The 14767-nt window shown below is 34.1% G+C and overlaps 1 protein-coding gene across 2 annotated transcripts; it reads right to left on the bottom strand.

Annotated features, from left to right (window-relative positions):
* Nucleotides 1-570: 570 nt before the first annotated feature.
* Nucleotides 571-12253, bottom strand: LOC126701558 (uncharacterized). 2 transcript variants are annotated; one of them, XM_050399730.1, is made up of 12 exons: nt 11915-12253; nt 10646-10914; nt 10487-10561; nt 10380-10399; nt 10081-10216; nt 9438-9534; nt 9258-9324; nt 8267-8365; nt 5799-5888; nt 3354-3508; nt 1283-1384; nt 571-1114 (listed from the first exon to the last, which is right to left on the bottom strand). In XM_050399730.1, the coding sequence occupies exons 2-12, from the start codon at nt 10890-10892 to the stop codon at nt 964-966; spliced, it is 1239 nt and encodes a 412-aa protein (XP_050255687.1). In that variant the 5' UTR covers nt 10893-10914; nt 11915-12253; the 3' UTR covers nt 571-963. The 2 variants fall into 2 exon arrangements, with proteins under 2 accessions (XP_050255687.1, XP_050255686.1); XM_050399729.1 differs by having other exon boundaries at nt 10341-10399; nt 11915-12252.
* Between the last annotated feature and the right edge of the window lie 2514 nt (nt 12254-14767).

The raw sequence follows: 14767 nt of genomic DNA, 5'->3' as shown, positions 1-14767 counted from the left end.
TAAAAAATAGCTATTATAACCCTTTTAGGGATGAATAGTTATTTTTCATTTTAAAGCATCGTTATTCGCAAAGAATGACTATTTTCTATAACAAAAACATAACCAAACAACTGAATAGCTAAACTATAAAAGTAACCATTATATTAGTGTCTATTACAATCTAAAAATGTACCCTAAGTTTTAATGGGGCCAAGACCCTTATAACTTAACCAACACTTTTTTAGTATTTCGAAAAGAAACACCCACAATTCGAATCCCCTCACTCGCCATATAACTATTGAATATAAAAAAAGACTTCGTGGAGGGAAGCCGATAAGCTAAGCCAATGCTTTAAAATTGGGCTTGGCCCTCACCCCAACCAACGACCGACATCCTTCCTGGCTTCCACCTTAGCCCTAGCCAACAACCACCTTTCTCCGTTTGAGAGTTTGTGCTTGTGACAACTTTTGTTTGTACATTTTCCAATTAACAGAAAAGGTTTGCAGGGTTGACCAAAATTTTACAAGGAAACAAACACTAGAAAAGGATGATAGTGTTTTCCAAAAAAAAAAAAACGTTTTACAACGAAACTGACAAAACATATTCCCTTTATTATGCAGTGGTCAGATTGTACAAAGCTTTTCTATCAAACAAATGAACCGTACTGGCTTCACTTTATTAAACAAAAGGCATAATCACATTATTTGGGATTGGCAAATAAATCGTTTTTTCTTTTCTCTGGTGGGAACAATTTACACACAACAGTAACTTGTACAAAGCTCTATCACAGGGTAGGTCATGGACTTCGTGGGAGCCAAGGGACAAGAAAAAACTCGATGAAAAACAAAAGAAAAAGAAATCAACAGCTCAACTGGACCTTGGAGCACAACAATTGAAGAATAGCAGTCCACCCGGTTTAGAAGGCCTTTCCATGTTTAAGATTGGCCCCTTTGCCTCTGTAATCTGAAAAAATATCTTGAGGGCCTATCTTCTATCACCCTTCACCTGGTTGGAGCCAACATGCCCTCTGTTTATGTTCTCCTCATTCCAAGAAGGGTGCACCGTAGGAAGTAGATAGTCATCAGGTTTCAGGGCCAAAGCAAAGTCGGGCAATGTTGGCGCTGTCTCCATGATTCTGCAATCAAGATTACATGATCATTGTGAACCTTCATCAATCAAGAAGTATTAAAATATATATATATATATATATATCTCCCCCCACCCGTTTTCTTTCTTTACCCACACCAGTCCATCAAATATAAGGAAAAGCATCATACTTATTTCTACTTGAGCAAAAACGTACCTTTCATGAGAGTACAGATCACGATTTATCCGAACCTTGCTTGAAGTATCTTTTGGAATTTTCTCGGAGAGATACTTCATGGTCCCCCAAAGCGGCGGATTTCTACAAGGAATGCAAGTGAGGTCACACAATCCACATATTTCCTTCATTTATAAAAATTAAAACAAAATATAATAATAATTTTTTTAAAAAAAAAAAGCTAAAAACAAATTGTCTTATAATAATTAATTGCTGGAATTATGACAAACAAGATCCTCACCAATTAACTCAGTATGAAACAAAAGGCACAAAGGGTTGGTGATTGGAATGATCTGCCACAATCTAAGGCTTTATGTAAAATTACTATTATTTAATGAAAGTGGAATGACCAGAGTTACATGACTTTCCACTATAGTAGACATGTCAAATGATATATTAATCTAAAATATTTTCAATATGTATATATGTTAATAATTAATCTAAGGTCTAGGAGAGTTTTGAACACACAATTAGAATCCATTAAGAATGAACAACCTAGAGCGCACATAGAAATAGGCAACTCTTCTTGGGACCTTAGGCTTCAAATGCTTTTCCTGGGGAAATCACCTCTTCCTTAGGGACTAAAGATTTATGGTAAGATTTGACTTCATACCACCTATGTCTAGATGCAGTCCAAGAAAGAGGATAAGGACTCCAACTCTCAATCTTGAACTGTTCTGATTAAATTCAAAGCCCAGTGTATAGTGTCATTAGGAAACTGCATATGATCCACAACAAAAGCTTTCATATTACATTTGAGGTGAAACAGTTCTGGGAAAGCCTTCCTTTAAAGAGAGATCATCGCAACATTTATCGTACCAAAATTTAACTTTGATACCATCATCCACCTCAAACTTAATGAAACATAAAAAGTTTTCCCAATCTCTCTATATATATTTCAATAGACTAACACCATTAGGTCCATTAACAACAGTAGTGCATCACCCTGTCCACAAAGTCACAACTTCCATATATAATTGACACATATATCTACTTTAAAACTTGCCGCATGAACCATAGTTTTACCAACCCAAAGTTCTGGGCAGATGACATGATTGTGATCCAAGTGACTGGATCTGTCCAGGTTTTTTTTTAATTTTTTATTTTTATATAAATATCTGTCCAGTTTTTAGACACTAATATCCATATCATAACATTAGTAGAAGTAGTTCAAAATAACATGTTAACTAAGTAATAAGACTACGATTTCATGAAGAACAAAAGAATACATGTGGTTGATCCTGAATAATCTGTTGAGGATCCATAGCCGACCCCAAAAACTTGCTTTGTTGTTGTATGCATATCATAAGTTTTCTATAAGTTTGATGGCAGACTCTACATTTGCATTATGCTGATTGCAGACCAATATGATATGTCACCTTAGAACAACTGACAGCTGCAGCTTAAGGAAAATATATAGACCCTTGTACTTGTGTTTGAAGAGTGCTACTAGCATAAATCATATGAAAGAAACTTATGACAGGATTTTGAGTAAGTTTATGTCTCTCTCCTCTCAAATTCCAAAATCTATGAAATTTCTTTGAATTTGTTCTTAATTTATTCAATTACTCAGTGACTTCAACATTGAGAAAAGAGCCTACATATTACAATATAAGATAAATAAAGATAATCAACAAATAGCTTGAACTGGCATTAAGTGAACTGTGAATAAAAAATTACTATTTTAGTATAATTTTGTATATTGGAACTGAAACACTACCAATGCAACTAGGAGAGGCCTAAGAAAAAAGCAAGTTTAGAAGAGATATCAAGACTACTTAGGACCTTACATGATCAATTATAGTGTGTGTCAGCTTTCATGAATTATTATTTATCCTCCTTTTAAACACAAGATGATAATTATATTTATTTCAAAAAGTTAGCTATGGTGTATGAGAAGAAAAACTCCTACAATGATTAAAAAGGTAGTAAACAATTTATCTACTACCGCTCACAAATGTATTTTCAGTAAAACATCATCTCTTTTTCATCTTTTTTTTTTTCCCTTCTATTTTGGTGATAACAAACAGATCATTTACTAACTGCTGATTACCTTGACAGAGGAAGAGCTGTATTAAATGCCTCACATGCCTTCTTACTTTCTTTGAAATACTCATCGGCTGCTTGCAAAGCAGCCACAGCCATCCCATGGGATTTCTCTGTGTTCCCCTCATCCAGGATCAGACCATGATAATAATATGCTGCAGCCTGGTAAAATTTTAAGGAACAAGAAAAATAAGCTTGTAACACTTAGGTTTGAACAGCTTCAATACTCAATTAAGAAATCATATAGGGAATATGTCATTCTGTCAATATTGGTGGTCAAACTTATGTGGAATGTCCATATCCAAATGTCAGATTGTATAAACCAAATATAATCAGGTAACCTGCAACATACATACGTGCATATTTATATAGCAAACTACCACACCTCAATGACTAAATATTATCTGAAGCCTAGATATTTAGCTTCCAAACTGCATACCATTTTCACTTTCAGACTTGGAGAATAATTCTGAAAGAAACCTGTACTGATCATGAAATAAAGACTAGAGCTGAATGTGCTAACACAGCTGAAAGTAGGAGATTGAAATTGTGCAAACCACGGGATGGTTTGTCCTATTCAGATACTCATGACCAAGAAGTACTGCACTCTCTATTGGATAGACCATGAAAGGAGAAGGAAATCTGGAATGCCAACGGGCACCACTTATTAAATTGCTCATTCAGTGAGCATTCTCAATTTTATGCCTTGAAGATCTTTACCCCAGATTAATTATTCTACACTTTCAGACGGGAGAAAAATGATCCCTAATCCTGCATAGATTAATTTTTTTAATTCATAGCCAATAGTAGTCCTGAATAGTAGCCAATGCTATTTTTTTTTAAATCATTTTCACTCAATTGGTCTATCCCTTCACTACCCATAGCAGCTCCACATATATTGGAGCTTTCTGAAAGAGAATCCATTCCTCAACTGAAATACTTGACTTCAATTACAATTATTTCTGATAAACTACCACTTATCCCAAAAACATAAGTTGTTAGGAAAGAATGAATTTAATCACTTAACCATTACTCTCACACTTCACCTCTCATGTGGGTCCAGATGGGCTCAATAGGTGGGGCCCAAGAATCAAATTGACAGTCATCTATTGACAATACAATAAAGACCTGTCAGTTCCTAGGGACACCTGGCCTAAAACCTATATGAATACCTAGTGACATGAGAGAAATTAGACAAATATGACAATTCATCAGCTAAATATAGGAAATAAAAGAGACCAAGCTGGAAATTTTAGTAACTATTGACATATTTACCAAATCCATTAAAAAAAGATCTTAAGATATCACTAGAGCAAAAGTATTTGAATCATTGGACACAAGATCTCTTCCCCTAAGTAAAATGTTATACATTATACAGGAGTTTTCTATATCACAAACATGTCTTTCAAAACATAAATCTCCAATTATGTCTTTACCACATATCAACAGCAAAATGTAATGAGGAGCAATAGGATCAATAGCATAACGCATAAAGTGAACTGAAATTCCCCATATCAATGGCACAATGTAATAAAGTGCAACTGGGTTTCTCGACCTTGAACCTACTAGCAGAAACATGTATGCATTTCAAGTTTCTATTTCATTTTTCTACTCACACTCAAGCATCCTCAATTTCAAGAGATTAGCACTTGGTGACAACTACCTATCTTAGTCATGGTATTAGAGGCCTTCAATACAATTCATTGAAAAGAAATATAGTGATTAAGGAATATTGTGAGATGTAGATAGAATCTTTAAAGCATCCAATATATGATATTGCCCAACATGAATTTTATTTTAAAACTTGGTCCAATTAATGCTCTTAGAGGACTTCATCGAAAAGGCATATTGTGATACATATATACATCTATAAAGCATCCAGTCTGTGTAAAACACAAACCAAGTTTGATTTAAAAATTAGTCTAATTCATGATATTAGGAGTGCCCTCAATATAACATATATAGAGAATGTACAGTAATATAGACTTTCCTTATTGAAAGCTTCTTTTTTTCTTTCTTCCTTCTTTTGTGATTACCATCAATTTGAGTCTAAATCCACTTGCATCAACTTATAATTTGGATGGTTAAATTCAGTGGCTTCTCTTTTATTTCACAAAGCTCTTTAGAATCAAGTGAGGACCTTGTCCAATGAGCTGAATAGCCTCTAATATATTTGAAAGTTAAGTGTATATTTCTAACTGAACATGCCTCAACAGTAAAGTAAATTTCCCTTCATATGCCATAAGTTAAAAGTGTAAGTCTAATTTTCCTGTGAAAGTTTTTGTGCAATCTAATATAATGAGAAGCAATCATAACATGTTTATAGACAATCAAGTCATACATGTGACAACACCAAAGTTGGAAAGCAGATTAAGAAATAAAGACAATTAGCGAGATCTGTGCTTAACAACAAGGAAGACTTGAAATAGACACAAAAGAAATAATAAACTACCTTTGCTTCAATATATTTCCACTTCACAAAGAGTCGATGTTTTTCCCCCCAACCATTTGTTAATGGAACGTTCATCAAGTTATCTTGAGCCTGCAAAGAAAACAGCATCAATAAAAAGCAATATATATGTCCAGAAAAACCAATTGCACCTACATTTAACAAAAGGTAATTTAATTACTAATTGAATGATATACATAATTCTTGAGAAACAAAGTGAACACTTAAAAAAAGATTTATTTTGGTAAAACATATGTTATCACTATGAAACCAACCAAATATGTGAAATGTGCCAATAGCAGGTTTCCAAAGCCCAGAAGTACAAAATCATAAATATCTCATCCCCATCATATATCATGAAGTAAAAACAACAGCAATCACTTAATATCATGGGAAACAAGGAGTATCTAAATTAGGACTACATGAATGAGGAATATGATGTAGGAGCACAATTTTCGGAATTTTTTTTTCAGATTTTCATTGGATTGTATCCTACTTTAAGTTTTTTTATTTATTTAGTTTGAGTTCAAGTAGGGAAGCCTAAGGTTTAACAGAGCTGTTCTAGGTGGTGAATCCTAGCCTTTCCTGCATCAAATTCTACTGAAAATAAGTTTTAGAAACAGAACCTAACCCCATGTGGATACATGAAAATCTTGTCAAAAAAGAGAGCAGAAAAATTCCTCTAAAATATCAATCCTCAAAAGTCACAGCTTAACCAAAAGTTCCACTGTTTATGGATTGGTTAGCAAGAGAAAATTAATGAATAAAAAGACAAAATGACCATCCAAGAAAATGTATTGCGAGTAGTAATACAGTAGGCTCCAAAAGGCATATGAACTAAATTCTTAGAGTAGAGAGCCATTAGTAAATAAAGAAGGATAAAAAGGTCAAAGATCATTCCGCTTAGCTATGAGTGACTAGGTCTGAAAGGAAGTATATATTCTATTAGTTACAATAATACATTAATAGGAGTAAATTCATTTCTGAAAACTGTAAGCCTACTAGCCAAAGCTAATGTCAGCAGAATATATCAGATTTATAAACACTTCCAAAATCCTACCTGAAAGGGATCCAGATACAATGTCATTTTGATTTCAAATGGGTAAATTGGGCAAGAACGAACCTAAGAACAGAAAAAGAATGCTTTGTGCTGGGATGGGCCTGGGGGAAGGTTTTTGTCTGACCTATAGCCTTTTATTCAAAGTTCCCCTTCCACTTGGTGCTTTGGCATTCTATTAAGCAGAGGGTATCAGTAGAAAATTAATTAATTTCCATTTTCATTGCTCACATGGGATACTTTTCCAAAGGACAAGGTTAATCATTGTCTCATTAGCATTCACAAACTTTTTTTTTTCTATATTACAGAAAGACCCCTTCTTTTACCCCTCTATTCCAAGGTTAAACTGATAAACCACAATCACTAATAGGTTTGCAAAGTTTTGATAAAGCAAACCTAACACAGACGCAGACACACGCACCCTCTCCTGTCATCCTTTCAGAAAAAGAGGAACCTACTCACAAGCCAGTATTCTCTAGCATTCTGCCCTTCTGGCTGGTTGTAAGTGACTGGTAGTAAGTGTTACCTGGACCAGTGAAACAACCAAAATGGATAAAATCTGGACTTCATAGAATATGGCAATGGCGAATGGTACAAATTGTTGAGCAAATCAATTCAGCCTTCTAGCATGGACTGTAGGGCTACAACCTACAACAATCCATGCTCAACTCGAGATCAAAAGTTCATGTTTGAGCTCTAGAAACCAGAAATCTACTCAATTACCGCTTGCTTAAATAAGGAGTTTGATCTTGAACTTGAGCTCTAGCTTAGATTGTGAAATTTAAAGCCACACGCATACACTTGAAGATCATAAGAGCTTGAAATGACTGACGTTTTCAACCAAATAAACAATGAAGACAAAACAAATAATGGAAGTAATTGAATATATTTGAGTTTCCAACCATGTATGCACAAACGAGTATTGATTTCACAATTCAGAACAAGCTTACAAGCTTTATGCATGCAGTTATAAAAAATTTGAAAAAGAAAAAAACATATTCCATATGCATCTGTGACACTAATAATGGAAGTCCTTATTCCCAGTGTGTTGTCCCTATTATTAATTATTGTTCATAAGTGATTTCTTAACGAAGATGCTATAAATACATTTACTATCAGAACTGTAAACTACATAAATAAAGTGGGTGTTAAAGTATAAGAGATTAGAATTTCTACCCAAATAATAAAATAAAAAGAAGAAACCTTTTAACATATGTTGCAGAAAAGACGCTCTGATGGCATCCTGTCATGGATCAAAATTAAAGTGCTGACAAAATATAGATTTAGTGATTACTAAAGCCTATTCACTCTATGGATATTAAACAATTATATATACAATCCAAAGAACAAGAAGCAACAGCAGCATGGAAAATTTAAGCAGACAATCAATAGTAAAAAGTCATTATGTTCATACCTGCTGCCAGTACTTCACCATCTCACATGCAAGTCTTCGCTTTACTGCAAGAGTAGCTTTGGTACTATCAATTGCCATTCCAAGTTGAATGTCAACACCCTACGTAATACATTGGAAATATCATTGGTGCAAATAAAATTTAAAATAAAAAATAAAAACAGAGCTAGGTGGGGAGAACAAAAAAAGAAATTCCAAGTCCGCCTTGATCAAGTCTTAAGAGCAGACACTTCATTCAACAAAAATACTTAAAAATAGAACCATAGAAAAGCCGCACCTCCCAAAACCCTACGTACATGGGTAGGACCAACAATAGTTATAATCTTTTAAAAGGAAAGTGCCTTGGTGTGGACACAAGATACAGGCGCCCCCAATGACACCCATTTACAGATGTCGGCACCAAAGACTGCCCACCCAATGACTTTGTGGATGGACAATTAAAATCTGCTGCCAGTTGAGCCTGATTGAGTAAATAGATCTTATTTAGGGACTAAATTTATTTTCTTTAATGTAATTGGTTAAGAAATTGTTATATTTCCTTTCTTGGTTAAGAAAATAACCCCAAATCAAGCCCTTTTTTACTTATCAAAACCCTAAATCTCCACATACTTTGTTCTAACAAATAACCTTCAAATAATTCATCAATCCACCTTTTAATTCATAACGCAACCCCAAAACCCTTTCTTCAACAACTCTAAATCCTATTTCCACAAATCCTCCTAAACCTTAACCCACCACAACCAAACGGACATTTCCCAAATTATCCCACATCGTCCCCACTGGCAAAAGCCAAATGAATCGCTCCAACTTTGAGGGGGAAAAATATTACTAACTGGATAGCATAAACCTCATTTACGGTGATCGTTTAAATATTATGCAAACAGGTGTTTCTCATCTCTATCTTTCTCATCTTTATCAGGAAAATATCAAATTATAAGTATGAAATCTTGAGATATAAACACCCCAACTATTCATCCAAAGAAAGAGTTTGCACCTGTCCTAATGCTTGTAGGCTAAGTGCTCGAAGAACGCCTTCTGCTAGGTCAACTGGAAGATTTCTCCTACAATCAAAAAGCAGTCAAACAAGTAAGAACAACCCTAGAAAAACATGAATCTGGTCCAAGTAAAACTCAAAGGCAGTTGTAATTAGCAAAAGTCTTTCACCCATATAAACCTGAGTTCAGCAGACAACTGTGGGAGAACATGTCGGACAGCACAATCTAGGTATCCTGCTGCCTTCAAAAAAATGTCAACAGAAGCACGTCTACTCTCTGCCACCAAGAACCAAACTGACACTTCATTAGTAGGATTGAACACAAGTAAAAAATGAATAAGCAGCCTCCAAGCTTGAAAGACCAACCATTACATAAGGAGAAATTTAATTGGTATAGTATTTTCTTACAAGATGAAACAAATGGTTTGTTACAGGAAAGATTGTATATCCTTGACAAACAGAGAACCAAACCCCTACGTAAGTTGACACAAAAACCGGGGGGGGGGGGGGGGGGTGTGTTGAGTGGGGGCGGATGGGAGGGCTTCCACACATCACCAAATTTTATAAAAATTTCCCTAAACCATTGAAGACTATTAGGAATAAAAATACGTTCAAAATTTTGATATTAGTCTTCTGAAATGTTGAACAAAGAGAAAACTTTATATAAAAAAAAGAAAAAAAAAAAGACCCAAAATAATTCTATTATAAATTTGGAACCAGATGTTTTATAAGTTTATACATGATAGCCAATAAAATTTTTACAAATAAATAACAAAATTAGAGATCACAATAACTCAAGCAAAAAGTTTTGCAGTAAAACTACCTTCTGATACCTTTGGCTGGTAACCATCGGCAGATGTTCTTGGGAGAAGTAATAAGTTGGCCTGTGATAACGATAGCATTGCCATCAAGTGCAAAACTGACAACACCTCATACCAAGCATTAGGCATGCCTGTTTCCTGCAAAAGTATTGATCCATATAAAAACATCAATTCCACTGAATGGAGGAGGGATGTAATGACAACTAGAAATGAAAGGCAGAACAGAAATTTTAAAATTGATAGATTAGTCCTATACTCCCACCTCTGCGTCATCCTCCTGATTTACCCATACAAATTGTACCTTGTATTGTAGATGGCTTCCTGCAAATAACAGATAAGCGCTACTATTATGAATTATCCATAACAGTTAAAACATTCAAATCATAGTGGCACTAATGCACACTTTACCATCTTTAACTAGTCCTAAAAGAACCGGCAAGTAATCTTCCAGAGCCTGCAAAAGATCAGCTAAGGTTGAACCTCCTACAAACAACAAAATTATCCAATGTTTCAATAACTGAGGTCTCACAATTAGTAAAGCAATATCAAGTTTTTTCTATAACAAACCATGTTGGGTTTTTCTCCTAGTTCTTGTAACTGTAGGACCTTCTTGACCAGCCATTACAACGATACGAGTTCTCAGAGCAGATAGGCGCTCCACTAAATTCTTGGACAAGTGATCACCCAATGATTGGGAGAAATCAACAGGTTTAGGAATCCGAAAACCAGGAACATACACAGAAACATCCCCAATATTCCCTGGCCTCCTCCTATTTCCACCAGTATCCTTTGGTGTTGACACTAGGCATCCCATATTCAAAGACTTTTTACAATCTCTGCCAACCCAAATAAAGTAAAGTCAATCAGCTTCAATGGCATTAAGTTTCGTTACATATATACATAGAAAAAAAAAAAAAAAAAAAAAATTTACAAATGGGGGCACATGTAACCTCTCTCTCAAGTCTCAAATGACAAATTAAGGGGTATTTCAGTCAAAGTGTAAAGAAGGTAGACAACACTCACAAGGAAGGTGGAAGATTTTGAAAACAAAGAACAAGAAGCAAGCCATAAAGATTGAGTAATTAATTAAAACAGCAACCAACAAAGCAAAAGTAGTAGTAGGTTACTCAGTACTCACGAGCAGCATTCAAATGACTCCTACTAGAACTATCCATGTGTTTGATAGAAAATGATATTACAGCTGCTTTTTTTCTTTTTCTTACTAGTAGTATTTATTCAAAATAATAAACTGCCTCTTCACTATCTTTCCAATAAAGGGATTAGTAGTTCTTTTTAAAAAAAAAAAAAAAAAAAACAACAACAACAACTATTGAACCCACCTTTTTTTTTTAATCATCTAGTAGTTACTACTTATTTCTGCTGCAGGAAAAAAAAAAAAAAAAAAAGAAAGAAAAGAAAAAAGAATCACATGGAAGGCATGAGTGATGACGGTGTTGAGTTTTTTTTTTTCCTTTTTTGGTCAAACTTTTAACTTGTTTTTTATATTGAAACTATTGTAAAGGTAGGAATCACCCGTGCACCTCGTTGCTCTTCTAAAACTCTATAGTCTATACGCAACTTCATAATAATATCTCAATCTCAAACAAATATTAATAATAATGTAGTTCAAAAGACCCTCCTCCAAAAAAAATACACTATATCATCAAGTAATTGCCAATTCTTCACACAGACAGACCTGAATAAACAAGCAACTGGAAATGAAAATATTCAAAAAACACAGGCTCAATTTTGATTTGAGCAACATAAATAAAACTGTTTCTGAGGAACCAAAGAGCAGAATTAATATTGAGATCGAAAAGTAAAGTGAGGGCTTACCATGAAAATTGAAACCAAGGAGAGTCAATCAAATCAAAAATTTGCCCTAGAAATTTGAAGAGTCTGATTCTCAACTCAACTCACAGGCGACACAGCACTCTCTGCTTCTGATTCTGACTCTGGCATACAATAATACAATTCAATCGCCCAACTATTATTATTATTATTATACTACTAAGTACTAATAGGTCAATGTAAAAAGAGAGTGAAATTGGAAGCTTTGAATCCAATTTAATTGATAAATGAATACTTCTACAACTTCTCACAGTCACTTCTCTCCTAATGTTTTGGGTTTTTCTCTTTCTATTATCTCTCTGTAGTCTGTAGTAGTCTCTTCTCTTATAGGATTTCACTTTTTATTATTATTTATAATTACTGTATTATTAGTGGCTGCCTAATATTAGCTAGCGTCTAAATGGCGCCCACGGCCCAACTCAAACCCATATCATATCTTCTTCTTGTTGTTGATGTTGTTGTTGGTTTTTTTTTGGGTTACGTCACCATTACTAACTATCTTTTTTTTTTTTTGAAGAGCCATTACTAACTATCTCTGCATATTTTTTGGGGGCAATCAATGCAAGTTACAGTTATGTAATTCCATGTACTGTAACCACTTTTTATTTTTTAATTAATATTACAGCTGAGTTTGACTTTTAAAAAAATAATAATAATAATACGTACGGAACACTTAATTTATTCAACCCAAGCCTAGGGCATTCATATAAAGCTTTCAAAAGCTAAAAATGTTATTTTTTAAGCCCGTTTGGTGAACGTGTTTAAAAACTGAAAATTATTGTTTAAAAATATGTATAAAAATACGTGTAATATTGTTTAAAAACTAAAAATTGTTGTTTAAAAATACAAACCAAATACCTTCTTAACATCTTATTCCAAAAAAGCACACTACAATAAAAGTATTAGTATTAAATTTTTTAGCATCTGAGCTACAGTGGACTGCTATGTATGATAGTCCACTTTAGTTCAAATCTTATAAATATAATAATATTTTAATGCAACTTTAATTAAAATATCTTTTCTCTCTCACTATTCCTCTTTTCTTCTCACCGAACTCTCATTCACTATCTTCTCTTCTCTCTCTCACTATCTTTAATTAATGAAGTAGTAAAAAATATAAAACTTTTGATGTTAGGTGTATTGTAAAGTGAGTTGTTAAAATAAATAAAGTAGATTTTTAAGATACTAATTGCTAAATTTTTGGAGATCCTTGATGAGAATGCTCTAAGAGCATTAGCGGTGGCAAAATTTGACACCACCTGCGAACACGGCACGACTCGACATGAAATTAGTAAGTTATGAGTTGAGACTTAACAAGTTCATATCATATTCTGGTTGACATAACTAACCTATTTAAAGGGTGGCAAAATTTGACACCACCCATAAACACGGCATGACTTGACATGAAAATAGCAAGTTATGAGTTGAGGCTTAATAAGTTTATATCATATTCGGGTTGACACAACTGATCCATTTAATAAACGTGTCGAGTTAGTATCCAACCCATGGAATCTGTTTAACCCATCTGACCTATTTCATTATATGATATTTCACCAATATACCCTTCAAACCCTAGGTATATAAACTTATTAGTTATTGTGGTTTTTTTTCCTTAACATATTGTGATTAATTATTTGTGATATTGAGATATGTTTTAATTTTAAATGATTACTTGTGATGCATTTACCCATTAGTTCTGAATCTTATATATATATATATATATATATATATATATTTAAAAAAAAAAAATTGGTTTTTCATAATTTAGATCAATTTGGTTAATACTAAAATTTGTTTTTTTTTTTTTTTTTCACTTTGATAAAATCTGATAAATGGATCAACACGACTGACTCGTTTAATAAACAAGTTGTATTAAGGTTGAGGAATTTTGACCCGTTTAATAAACATGTTGGGTTAGTGTTGACCCATATAGTTGAATACTCATTAGTCAACACGATACGAACCCAACACGCGAACATGAATTGCCACCCCTAAAGAGTACTAGAAAAAAAATCTCTCACATTAGATATTCTAAATGCTAAAAGACATAGCATGGATGAACAACATCGTTCCAAATTTGGAATGATACAGACACAAAAGCTAAAAAAAATATTACCATTTTATTCTATTTCTCTCTCCTCTCTCTTCTGACATATCTCTCTCACCTGTTATCTCTCTCAAGTCTCACCCATTTGCCTCTTTTTCTCTTAGCCCTTCTTTCTCCTCTTTCTATTTCTCTTAGCCATTCTCTCCCCTTTCTCTATCATTGTTTTTAATTCAATCTCTCTCTCTCTCTCTCTTCATACAAAAACCAAGCCCTCTCTCTCCTCTCGTATCTCTTCTCCTCTCCCTCTTCATCTTCTCCTCTTTTCTCAAATCGACACCGCCTCCTCCCAGTCTCTCTCTTCAAATACTCAACCCTCGTTTTTCTCTTTCCTCATCTCCCTCTTTGTCTACTCCTCTTTTCTCAGCCCACTCTCTCCTCCTCAAATTGGTGCTGCACTTCACCTCTTCACCAATACCAAAAGTTCTTTGGGTGTTTGGGTCACTCTCTCCTCCTCAAATCGGCGTTGCACTTCACCTCTTCACCAATACCAAAAGTTCTTTGGGTGTTTAGGTCAGATCGACGACAATGGTTTGTAGGGTTTTTTTTTTTTTTTTTTGTGATTTTGGTTTAGTGGTTTTATGAAGATTTTGGTTTTTTTTTTTTTTTTTTGGGTGGTAATTTTGGTTGGTTGGTAAATTTTGGACAATGATGGTGGTGGTTTGGTGTTTTTTTGGGTTGTATCATGGTGGTTGTTTTTGGTTAGGTCACAGTGGCAATAAGGTTCTAAGAGA

Source organism: Quercus robur, chromosome 10 (assembly GCF_932294415.1).
Source record: "Quercus robur chromosome 10, dhQueRobu3.1, whole genome shotgun sequence".
Taxonomy (NCBI): domain Eukaryota; kingdom Viridiplantae; phylum Streptophyta; class Magnoliopsida; order Fagales; family Fagaceae; genus Quercus; species Quercus robur.
This window is presented reverse-complemented; position numbering and strand designations above follow the sequence as displayed.

Excerpts from the sequence above, each read along its gene's own strand:
- LOC126701558 (XM_050399729.1), bottom strand. The coding sequence starts at position 10,892 with ATGGGATGCCTAGTGTCAACACCAAAGGATACTGGTGGAAATAGGAGG. Across the intron at positions 10,562-10,645 it reads TAGGAGAAAAACCCAACATG|GAGGTTCAACCTTAGCTGAT; the intron begins GTTTGTTATAGA and ends TGTTGTTTGTAG. Across the intron at positions 9,535-10,080 it reads CCAGCCAAAGGTATCAGAAG|AGAGTAGACGTGCTTCTGTT; the intron begins GTAGTTTTACTG and ends TCTTGGTGGCAG.